Source organism: Varroa jacobsoni, unplaced genomic scaffold (assembly GCF_002532875.2).
Source record: "Varroa jacobsoni isolate VJ856 unplaced genomic scaffold, vjacob_1.0 scaffold_767, whole genome shotgun sequence".
NCBI classification, from domain to species: Eukaryota; Metazoa; Arthropoda; class Arachnida; order Mesostigmata; family Varroidae; genus Varroa; species Varroa jacobsoni.
Window position 1 is genome coordinate 1 of NW_019213669.1, and position 12679 is coordinate 12679.

A 12679-nucleotide genomic window follows, 5' to 3' on the forward strand; every position below is an offset into this window, starting at 1 on the left:
CGGAAAAACAAAGCAGAACATTGGCACAGTGGCACGTCGTTATCTCTATCTAAATATCTACGTATATAAATAGGCCAACAAAGCATATTAGCAATCCACGTGCTAAAACTTTGTGTTAGTATTCGTATGGTCACCTGACGTAAATCTTAAAGCTAACAATGACTATTTGCAAAGGGTCGCGCGAACATATGGCGCTTCTGAGCGCTAAATATACAAAGAGTACGACGAAATCATGATCCCTCTGAAAAAAGACACAAACACCTGTGTAAGCTCAATTGGCAGTGTTCATATTTTGTATATTAATTTAATTTGGACTTTCTAGGGTAATGCCAAAGTCGCTCCAGCCTGAAATGCTTAAATGCAGGCTATATTATGGATACGCTGTATACATCATGCGACTTCAACATGGAGCAGGTCTTCATTTCCTATACATAGGAGTTGAGGTCAGGAGTGCCTACTGAAACACTGATCAGACGGACAACTGATACATAACAAACGTTGCTATATTGTTGCCTTCGAAATATTTCCTTGGGATCAAAGTCGACCGATCTTCCAATAATAAAATTTTTCATAGACTGCTGGTTTATCTCACTTATACCAGCGGTAGCACAGTGGGTAACATGTTTGGCTGCTCAGCTTAGGAATATGTCGTGATCTACGTTTGAATCTAAATACCTCGTTTTGTGTTGGGAGGCAGTCGTTTGAAATGATGCTTAGCGGCTTAAGTATCGTGCGTACAACACGAAAAACATTTTTTGGTTTAGCCTTACTCGGCTATCGTGTGAGGCTGATTAATAGTATAAAGAACCTCTGTAAAGCGATTTATGTATAGCTTAGCATGCTTTGTTCGTCAAACACATCGTGTAACAATACACAGTAAAATGTCACACTTTCTGATAAACCAACGCTGCGCTAAATACATTTAGGAGTTTTAAAGGCCACAAACATTGCTCACAGCAGCATAGGTTTAAACACAGGTAGAAACTAATACTCTAGGAGTCATATAAATGAGATTACATGATTCCTAGAATATTACAAAAAAACTAATAATATTCGACAGTACCAAGCATACGGTTAAAAGTACACCAGCGACATTCGACAATATATTTGATGACTTCGGATACTGCTGGAAAAGATCTAGCTTCTTTATATCATGGAGGTAAATTTTAAATCGTCGACACAGTTGAATCAAATGTCGTTACCAGTGCAAAAAAACGGTACTGTTAAACAAAAAAGTAACTGAGATGCCAAAAAATAAAAATGCAGATATTTTGCGGAATACATGAATGGGCACCAATAGCATTGATTTAACTAATATAGTGCGTAATTGTCTGCCAGAATAATTATAGTAAACATAATTTCTATCAGCTAGTTTCACCGGCGGCATTACAGTTGCTGGCTGTTGCTGCAGCTGTAGAAGCGGCGAATTGCTGCGGATCTAAAAGAGGACTATTTCCTTCTCCTCGACAAGAGGCCACATTTGAGGTATCATCCGGCGTCACTGCGCGAAGAACTTCGCGTTCAAGGGAAAAATCGTAGTTGAACTGCGAGTAAATTTGGCTGGCTGTTTTTAAATGAATAGCCGGTAGCTAAAAAAAAATAAAAATAGAGAACTGTTATTCAATAGAACACAACTAAAGCACATCTATAGAGTCCTTTGTGTAATAGTCTCCTACTGCGATTTTATCATATTCGATATTGAAAAAGTCTCCTTCTTTGAAAAATTCATGACTAAGTATAAATGGGATCTCATATGACAGCTATGACACGATCATCATCGTTTGTCTGTAAACAAATACTAAAATACACAGAATTGTGCAGCCTGTCTAATTCGTAAATTTGTTTGTTTTGTCGCCTATTTTAGTTATCTATTTGTAAATTCTGTCTATTTGTGCTCTGGGCTTAATGCTGAAGAAAACCGTGTATAGTCTCGGACAGATGTTTGAAAGAAAACTCTACAACAAATCATGTAGAAAACGATCAAGCCTCTTAACAAAGGCAGGCAGGCACTTTGTAACAGTAAAGCTTAAATTGATATTTTTTTCTGTGTTATATATCTAGTTAATACTACTACCCTATAGGAGTTGTGACCCCCAAATTGCATGAAATTTTGTTTATTACTTATAGTTCATATATGATTGATCCCCATAATTTACAATGAAATGCTTCTGTAGATATTTATTGTATTTACTGCACCTACTAGAGGTTGCTATATATCATACCCGTCTAACTGGTAGCAATCCTGGATTAAGTCGATAAGAGATATCGTCGATCCAATTTCTAGCACATAGCACAGATCCGGAATTACCACTCTGAGCGCCTCCAGCGTCATTCTGCGCTCTACACGCTGCCTGCTCTTTCGGCAAGCTACCTTTAAATTCATTTAACAAGATATTGACACCTATTTAGTTACGGGGATAATATTTGAACATTTTAGAATATCAGATCTATAATAAAAACATGCGATCTCTAAAAACCCTTCAAATGTTATTTTATTTACTATTTTTTACTGTACCGTTCGACTCGACATTAATTTTGATAGTCCTATAAGCGATAAGTAGCCCATTCAGCTCGCCAGCTAGCGTAAAGCCCTCAGGAGCACTTTTTGAGAATACGCCAATGTCCGACACCACGGAGCTGTTCCGTATATCCCGACTGATCACTGTATAACATAAGTGACGCTTTTTAAGACATTTCTGACCTGTAATACATTTTAATAAACGGCTCGACGTAACACAGATAATTGACGATACAACATGAATAAGTCCGAAGGTGTGAAAAAAGGCTCAATAAAAAAATATTAATAATAACCACTATTATTCTTTGTATTACTACAATTATATGCATTTTTTTGTATTAAAACTTCTCAATTTATATTTGCCCGCAGTGTCTTAGCAGGCAGATAATTCATTTCTATTTGCCGTGTAAAATTTTTTTCTTACTCTTTTTTTCAACAACCATAATAACAGACATGCTTTTAGTATAGATTTAGAGACCTACGCAAAGTATATACATTGTCAATTTTAACTGCTATTAAAATTTCTAGTTTCGAGAAAGCTACAGTGTAAGCAAACGGTTAACCAATAGCACGAACCGTCAATAACCACTTTAATTTGCATTTTTTATAAATCTCATTAGGTTGGGACATAAAGAGTGGTCGTTTTTTAACGTTTTCTTGCATTTTACTTTTCTTCTCTTTGTTCACTTTAATATACCATTCAAAATACTATCTCACGTCTCTAATTCTGTTACAATTTAATTGCGTAACAAACTGAATTTTACGTCGATTTCAAGATTCACATATTGCTTCACGTGGAAAAAAATGCGTCTTCATTAGAGTCGAGGCGAAAACTGCAGTCTTGATATCTATTCTATTCCGCTCGACGTCGAGGTCAAAAGTTGCCAATAAAGCCCGGAATATTTGTGGCGTGTACATTTAGGATTCCTAACTGAAAAAAACTCTGAGTTGGTAGGTTCAAAGACTTAATATTAGACCTGTAAAGTGTACCCTAGTAAATACGAAGCTCGTCAAGTGGCCGGAAAAATAAACTGTAAACACTTTATTTTTGTCATGAATCCTAAATATATGAAATTCTATTATAAATTCCGAGCCTTGGTATGCCATGAACTGGCTAAAACGCGCGAGGGAATACCGCTTCTCATTGACTCTTTAACATCCTACTATGCACCGAACCCTTTTTTGGTCGCTGACAAACGAAATTAGTAATCGTGCATTTGACGGTGATGAAGATTTTAAATTTCAGCTGGACATGGTTTTAAAACTGGACATGAACGGAGTAGGACCTGATGGAATTCCTGGACGAAGGAATAAATAAATTCGCTGGCAGATAAAACAGAACCATACTTGATTACGGCGAATACTAATATAGTAAACTAATGATAAATTAGTTAGTTGCTACAATTTCATGGAATGCTGTGTTTTGTGTTAAGCGAAAAACCGCCATTAATTATGTTTAAATTCGCATACACATACAAGTTGGAGCAAAGGTAGACCTACAGTAAGAATATCATAAGTCTACAACTAGAAACCAACAGTTTTTTGTGACTGTGATTGACATCTTTTATGACAGTATAATAAAAACCAAAGCCTCACTAACCTGTGTCGCGGGTCGAGGAGATCGTCAATACATTTGGCGGCGGTGTTTGCTGCAATGTTTGCACCGCCATTAGTTCAAACAAACGATTGTAGTAATCGTTATACAGTACCTTTAGTTATATAATACAAAGAGTTTTTAGAGAACATCTCCGAATTTCATATCGATCTTACATTTTAAATAATAACAACGATCTGAAATTGACGTATATATATAGAAATACACCACAAAAACCGTATAGGCTATATTTTTCAGCGGAATACCATCTAGATCCACTCAAGATATATCTGAAGACGAGTTGCAAACTTACTTGCACACTTAAACTCTCCAAACAGTCTAGCGAAAACTTCCGAGCAAAGCAAAGATATCTTGTTTCCTTACGGCCGAAAAAGAGGCCTTTGTCTTTCCAAAGATCAGCGTCTACCCCAGCATCGCCTAAAATAAACCGTCAAATTGCAAGTGCTTACAATACATAAGCAAGATATATACATATATATTTGTTTTTGTGATATAAAATGTGAGGAGATGAGAGTAAAAAACTTGTGGCTTATTTTTCTTACAGTTATATACATACTAAATGGAACCTATTTTGTCATTCATTTAACTAATTTAGTTCACTGAGATTACGCCCACCCTAAGCTGAACTATGATATATACCTGCAGTTGCTCCGCTACAATTACTTTATCTCATCCAACCTGTTACCCTTTTGCCGTTCTAACGTGGCCAAAAGGCTTAGCCAAATGTAAATTCGTCTAACTCATGATATCTTGGCTTTTAACATATTTGTACTACATGATCACAGCGCGCTTTAACTGACTCTGTTTGTGGGTCGTCCGTGAATGTGGTCAACGGACCATTGAAAGACGTACAGAAATCCGGTATGTCTTCGGTAGGCTTTTAAAAGACGTTCTAATTGATAGAGCTAAGTAACCTATTGATTCTACTACTAAGACCTCACTGAGGCTTAAAATCTCTTTATAAGTAGTTACACATACTTAACTAAATGAAAATAAGGCAAACATTTCGTGATGATTTGATATGTCTTGGTTCATATAATGATCCTGTTCCTGGGACTTCACCACAGCTTAACGACGTTCTATCTGTTTTTAGTTTTTTTTTTGTTAACGAATAGTTACATATATTTCTTTTAATTTTGGAATTTTTCTCTAAAGATTAAGAGATTCTAATTAGGAAAAAATGTTTACAAAAATCATTGTTACCTTGGCCGCTTCAATTTTTCAATCAGCATTTTTTAGAAATACATTCAAAAACTCGTTCTTACCTTGGTGTTACCAATTTTCATTCAAAAATATTAATTTTAAGTATAGGTGTATGCGTTACAGTTTTATTCAGCTCTTTGAGCTCCACCTAAATAAAATAAATTCCTTTTATATAATACGCTATGTTAAATTTTCATCTTCCGAACGGCATATTCGACCTGAAAACTAAAATCGAAATATATGAACCTGTACGATTCCATTCGATTTATCGAGGGTTTTTAATTGCACTAAGAATCTTTTTCCTTACATAGATATATGTGTAAAATAATTTCACTCTAGTGTCATCTAAGCTACTACTTTTATGTTTCAGCCTTTCTTACGCTAAAATATTAATTTTAGTTATATGAAAGTACATTACATTTTTATCCATCTCGTCAAGGTCTATCGATTCATATAAATAATTGGCATCAACAAAGTAATGTTTTGCTTAGAATATTTTCTAGAAAAAAAAGAAAAGAGGATATCGCGTAAAAAGTTATTCAATCATTTCAACCCGTACAAATTTCCAGTTCACACTTATCAGAGATTCCTTCATATAAGCACACAATAGTACTTTGAAACGTATTTCTTCTTCGCTGTGACCAGGGCGAGGCGTACTTCTCAACGGATTTCCGATTTTTTTTCACCAAAGTATCAATTTTAGACATAGGACGTGGATTGCATTTTTGCTACAATTTATCGAAATCTACCGATCGATGTTTATAAAAAAGACTTTCTTTACATAGCACGCCATGTAAATTTTTTACCCTTTGGGACACATTTTCAATCTAAAATGTGAGTATAGGGGCATGCAAAAATTTGGTGCACGTCGATCTCTATGTAAACATTCCGCTACCGTTTCCTCAATAAAAAAAAATTCAATAATTACCCGCTAAAGATAGCCCATCGTAGCCCCTAAAACTTTTTCAATATGTAAGAAAATCCTATAGGAAAAACTACCAAAAAATCAAAATTGGAACGAACGACCAATTTGCTTAAATCAACAATACGTTATATAAGATATAAACTGCCCCCGGATTCACCTCATGCACAGCTCTATCCCGGACGGTACTCTAACGATGCGCCAGAAAAATGAGCTCGATCTAACGACTTTGAGGGATCGATTTGAGTCGGACAGACAAACAGACACAGGGCTTTAGTAGTGTATAAATAGAAAAAATTGTTGTAATCTCTTTCGCAATGATGATATGCGGCTTGGTCTAAATCCTCCGAAAGGTTACAGACAGAATTTTGCGCGGCAGCTGATTAAAAAGAAGGGGATAGAGAAGGTTGAACGGTGTATAGCCAAGCAATAATGGCCAAAGGCAAAATCGTACAGAGATTAAGGAGGCGTCTGCGAGCAATGACGCTGATATGGTTCGATTTTGAAGACCATACATCTAGAGTTTATTAATAATGTCCACTTCAAGATATTGCCCTGAGCTGGATGAAACTCTGAATACACAGATAATTAAAAATAGTGGCTTTAAAATCTCGTTCCTTTCTCAAGTGTATGCTCATGTATCTCATTTAGTTACTGGCGGTGGAGGTGATAGATGGCAAACACATTTTGGTTTTTTCGATCGCATAACGCCAATGAAGTTTTTTTTGAGAAGGTTAATGTTTTTTTTCCAATGTGTAATGATGGGGGTATCCAGTTCGGAGAACTATATAATGGCTTCGATAAAACTATTGATTTGTGCAAACAAGCCATTGGCATTTATGATAATGCAGTTCAATTTTTAGAACCAAACGCTTTTGTTCTTATAATATTAATGGGCAACGCCATTTACAGCGCTTTAGTCACATTTAATGAGAACGATTATTCATAATTAAACAATACATTTTCAGATCAGCAGAGTATCTGAGGTACTTTGCATCCTTTGGCAGGTGTTGGTTGATGTTTAAAACAAATATTACATATAACAAGGGAGAAACGCAGGTACGCTGAAGTACCCCTTGGTTGTCAAGCATGATTAACTTGTCGTTGTTCACGTTCGCTTCTCCGATGAGAGCAATTCGCTAAATAAAAACCAGTTTGGAGCGGCGTCATGAATATCTAAACGTCTCATCTTTTTTAGCAACAGAATATGATCTATTTCATTAAAACCTCTTTTTGGGCCATAATTTATGCAATGGAAAGGCATATACGGGTTTATATTCAATTTCTGTCTCTGATTTATCTATGTCTACCGTACCGATATATATATATATATATATATATATATACGAAATGAAATTCAAATATAACTCATATATGAGTTATATTTGAATTTCGTTCCAAAAGCTGGTGCTAAGAGGAAGATAACTATATATTTATATATATGTTTTTTGCCTTCAGATGGCTTAACAATTAGGGCGGTCTGGAGGTTAGTTTATGTATACACAGGGAAATCAAAAAGGTGAAGAGAGTTGAATACCGAAAAAACTTCGGAAAATAGGTTTGCTTTATTATCTATGCAGCAACAAGCGGCATAAATTGGAGATTTTAGGATCGACAAGGATTTGCCTTTATTAAAACAACCGACAGCTTATATGACGAATCAGCGAGTACTCTCGAAATCAAATTCTAATTCGGTTGACACTTTAACTTTATTTGCAGCCTTCAAAGTTCGGCGTGAAAGAAACTAACCCCGAGAAGAGGTTTTATCTTTAATACGGTTACTTGCTTCTGGATATTATCAATACAACCGTCACGGTCTAGGAATGGGGTAAATTTTTGAACTAGGAAATTATACAGATTTGTTATACATTTGCTGCAACATGTGATCAATTTATCACGTACTGAAACCGGTTGTTCTCACGATAAAAATTAACAAATTGGTATTTTTATGACATTATTGTCCCTTCAATATTTGGTAAACTTAAGTTATCGGGTACTATAACTAGAGAAATAATATCACAGTAACTAATTATTGCAGCACATATAGCTGAACACAGTTTGAGGGGTATTTTTGTTCATAGAGTTCGGTAGGTATCAGCAACTAAGCTAACTTGTGCTCGTCACCAGCACAGTCTGTCGTGTATATACTCGTTTAAGTTTGCGTTGCTATAATTGCCTGGAGATGTCTTTCGCTCAATATGCAAATGCTACTTTTGTATGATGGGCTGTCGTGCCGGAATATCTTCTTTTATAGTACTACCCTATGAAAAAAGAAATTATAAAAAAAATCAAGCTTCACGTATGAAGGTAAACCAAGTTTCACACATATTACGATAATTTCTCGTCCCTCGCGATCTTCGAAAGATGGAGACATTTTAGTCGCTCCGGGCGACAATTTGTAGGATGACCTATCTATTTGAGCCAGTTATGAGATGGGTAGATTCATTAGTGCTGTTTTGCGCTTAAAAAGGATCTTTTTCAAAGTAAAGCAACCCATCCATACTTTGATAATAGTGCCTGAAGACCATTTCATCACGTTTTTCCGTAACCTCCTTGAAGAGATACATACGACAAATCGAGTGAGTAATTTATTAACTAATCTAAATTTATAATGCAACAAGTCTGAAGGATAAAGCACAAAGAGCGAAAGAAGAGAGAAAATAAGCAGTCATAGACAGTAATGGCGAATACATAATGCGCAACCTGACAGTTGCGTGCGGTTAGAGAATAAAAATCTTAAACGCAAACCAAAATATTTCTAATATCAATAACAAGTGATATCACTTCTGTCGCAAACTATTTCTAGATATATATATATATATATATATATATCTCAGAGACTAGCAATATATCAACAAGAAAACTTGCGATAAAATTAATGTCGCTCGTTTATAATATGCATTTAAGTCTTTTCAGAGTAAGAAAAACGCTTCAAATGGACGTGTTCATTCAATATAACTGTCATCCATTTCGACCACGTCTGCTATGATGACTGCATAAAAATTCCGGGATCATTAGAAATGACCATTTAATATGTCTTTGTTGATATAATTCGACCTGCTTAGTACAACGAAAGTTAATCCAGCGCTGAATAGTAGTGAATGGTCAATAGCTTAGGTTCGCTCATACTCTCAAAACGGAACCCTGCTTCCGTCGTAATTGTTTGCGATTTTGTTTTAGAAAGAACTGCTTTTATTATATCAAGAACACTGAATGAACATATAACCCGCTAAAACTTGTCACAGTTTATCTCGAACGCTATATATATCCTCGCTGTTCTGCATACACATGATTATTATCACTTTCTTTTTTTCTATCCTAAACAATACTCATCATGCATTATCTAAAAACTTTTTTTAATTTCTTTTCATTTTTACCCTACCGGTTGACTTGAGTGATATCTCAAAATTTTTTAATACATCTATAAGGAGCAGCATAGAAATAAGGACAGAAGATATGCTTTCAGATAACAATCCCGGAGAGCACTGGTTGTAGACTTGCAAATCCAAACTAACTCAAAGTTAGATTGATAAAAGCAGCATAATGTAGTAAGTCTGGTGCAACGTTCGCTGAGAAAAAGATTTAAAAAAATGTATAAATGTAGGTGTTGATAAATAAACATGACCATATACTATATACATTTGCTATATACGCACAGGCAGAGAAAACTGGATCTGCTTCTGAGTGCGTCTATCTATGCGTTATCCACATAATCATCACAGGCCTAGAACTCAACAACGTAAAATAACTCCGTTGAGATATAACTTTGTGTAAGATAACAACAGACCTAACCGGTTAACTCAAGGGTACCAGAAATATTATTTTCAATGTAAAAACGTATAGTTAGTTATCACGAAGGTTGCACCTTTACTACTCCACCCATGAAAATTAGTACGTATATTTAAATCATGGTAGATTGTGTTGTTGTTGGCTGAACTAAATAAACAAAGACCTATACGCTTCGTCTATGATTACGAACCGATTTTCAGGAGCATAGAGCCGGATTTTACAAAAGGGAGAAAATGATCAACTGAAATTGAAAGTACAGAGGAAGAAAAAATAGACACGGTGTAGCTCTACACGCAGTCTATCTCCGCCAGATATCCAGTTTTTACAGAGATATATTGCCGCATCTATATAGAGGACCCTATAGTCAATATCATTTCGAGCCTGCTTAGTGCTGCTTTCCCCTATGCGTAAACACGCTTGCAAATGGCTTCAGTCATACTTGTTTTCATATATTTTATCTTTACGTAAGTTGTCATTCTATAGAAAGTCTTTTTAATCATTATCTGTACAGCATTATATTTGCAAGTTCTACTCTCTACTGTCATCGGAAAAGTTGCCTACTGTGTGTTATTTACCGTTTAAATGTTATTTACCGGTAAAACAGTGTTTGATAATCATACTTTATAGTAGCAATATTCCTTTAGTATCTGTCAGTCTGTCGCCGTCACCCAGTACATCTGTGCGTATATGTGCTTGTTGATAAATGAACGTTTGGTTAGTTAGAAGCGGCTAGTTAAAAACTATTTTGCGCTATACACGTAAACATTGCTAATTTCTATATTTAAACCCGGAAATTTTAAAATAATAGTAAAATACCGGTTAGTTCGATGACGGAGTACCCTGGTGGCGCATTTTTTGCTTCTTCGATAATGCAGATATCCGTGATCGGCTCCATAAAGTAGGTACATCCATAAAAAAATTCCCTTCGATTGATTTTGGCTCCACCTATTCACCTAGAAGCAACACATTTAAATTAATCGTACATTACGAATAAAAGAACATTGCCTCAGGTGAAGTACAGAAATCCTCAAAACCTATTAGACTTAAATACTTCCAGCAGATCCATTTATTTGTTATGTCTATACAGGTACTCTCGTGATTTTATCACCTCCTGGGCTTGTGTAATGACATATGGATAAGCAATTTAAGTGCATAAATATAAAGAAAAATAAGCTTTACTACTTAAGGAGAATCAATTCAGGGTACCCATATGCTATATATAACCTATTGTGAGTTGTATGCTTCAACCAGTCTTTCGGCAGACTAATAATAAATAATATTAATAAAAATTTTTTCTGGATAGTACTCAGAAAACGTCAATATCTTTAAGTTGCTAGTTGGTTGCAAATAGTATTGATTTACCAAATTCGTATAAATTTCATGTGATTTTTTTAAAAATATTTAGGTTTTTGCGAATAGAAGCTTAGTGAATAGTTTAAAAATTTCACGAACTTACAGTAGCCTATTACCCAGGATATTTAAGTATACTTAATAAGGACAAAAATCTATGAAATTTTTCACAGCTTTAGGCACTGAAACACTATTTAGAGCCAGTGCCTACTCTCTATTATGGAAGAAATATACATACCTTTATCAGTCGGTTGATTCACACATATCATCCAATGTAACTGCATCATCAAACACAAAACCTCTAAGGTACCATTTTTTTTTAACTTGGATCAATTTGTAAACACCTATTTGTTGACCGTAGTGTCAAATATTAAGGATCTAGAAATGATTCGCGCGCGCGGGCAAGTACCTAATGTCATTCGATCGCTTACCTTATTTCTTTGGGCGTCTTTCTTTTGCTCTTACTTCTTTCAAGGTTCAACTATTATAAAAAGCATACATTTTTTGGTAGACTTATATTTAAAATACTTACATTTAAGTCACATTTTGTTAACTGTGTAGGATATTGCAATGATGATATCTTCAGCTCTGTTTGTCAGATTAACTTGCACCTCCATACAGCCAAAGATTTAGAGGGAATAGTGAAAGGGCGGGTAGTCGTAAGCCCGCGAATTTTAACACTGACCCTAGTGTCAAAGCGGCGCCTCTTATTCATAAAGAAACACAACCGTGAGTTTGGTTCTCAGATGCTTGGAAAGGTCTGAAATATGTAGAATTGATGATTCAAAATTTAATTCCGTTAAGGTTGGACTAGCTTGAAGGAGATTGCTTGCCGGAAGCGTAAGCCTTTTAAGTCATACCTGCAAGAATACGAATGAACCGATACAATCATTGTACTTGTAGATTACAAAAATAACACGTAGATTAGATGACTTTATAATAAAGTTCGACTAGTAATACTATGTGGTCTCTGACGGCCGGTTGTCAGCTTATTTGTCAGAGCAGCTCCGTGCATAATATAAAGCAAAAAATTTGTGCCAAGGTTACGCTAGTTAAGATGCAGCCGCCTGGACTTGTACTTAAGCGTTATACGTGGGTTAAGACAAACATTCACCGAATGTGTGCTGTCATCTACTAAAACTCCTGTGGCCTGTACCATAAAATAGTGCAGGTCGGATAGGATAAACTGTGTTTATAAAAGCCATTCCTTGGTAGAATTACCCATTTCAAGGTGTTTTTTGTGATAACCATTCTTCTGTGTTTGCGTTGTTATTAACTGAGT

At 35.4% G+C, this 12679-nt stretch overlaps 1 protein-coding gene across 7 annotated transcripts; it reads right to left on the minus strand.

The window, feature by feature from the left end:
- Positions 1-92: 92 nt before the first annotated feature.
- Positions 93-12149, minus strand: Mvb12 (multivesicular body subunit 12-like Mvb12). Of its 7 annotated transcripts, none has more exons than XM_086969639.1 (8): positions 11930-12148; positions 11636-11675; positions 10864-11000; positions 4426-4550; positions 4119-4167; positions 2501-2701; positions 2223-2371; positions 93-1589 (listed from the first exon to the last, which is right to left on the minus strand). In XM_086969639.1, the coding sequence occupies exons 3-8, from the start codon at positions 10940-10942 to the stop codon at positions 1365-1367; spliced, it is 828 nt and encodes a 275-aa protein (XP_086825765.1). In that variant the 5' UTR covers positions 10943-11000; positions 11636-11675; positions 11930-12148; the 3' UTR covers positions 93-1364. The 7 variants fall into 7 exon arrangements, with proteins under 7 accessions (XP_086825765.1, XP_086825763.1, XP_086825766.1 ...); XM_086969637.1 differs by lacking the exon at positions 11930-12148 and having other exon boundaries at positions 93-241; positions 1391-1589; positions 10864-10992; XM_086969640.1 differs by lacking the exon at positions 11636-11675 and having other exon boundaries at positions 10864-10992; positions 11930-12149.
- Between the last annotated feature and the right edge of the window lie 530 nt (positions 12150-12679).

Bases quoted from the DNA above. Each gene is read 5' to 3' on its own strand.
- Mvb12 (XM_086969635.1), bottom strand. From the start codon at position 11,666: ATGATATGTGTGAATCAACCGACTGATAAAG. The intron at 4,551-10,863 runs GTATTTTACTAT...GGTTTATTTTAG, and splicing joins CTCCGTCATCGAACTAACCG to GCGATGCTGGGGTAGACGCT. The intron at 4,168-4,425 runs GTAAGTTTGCAA...CAAACATTGCAG, and splicing joins TGGAGAGTTTAAGTGTGCAA to CAAACACCGCCGCCAAATGT.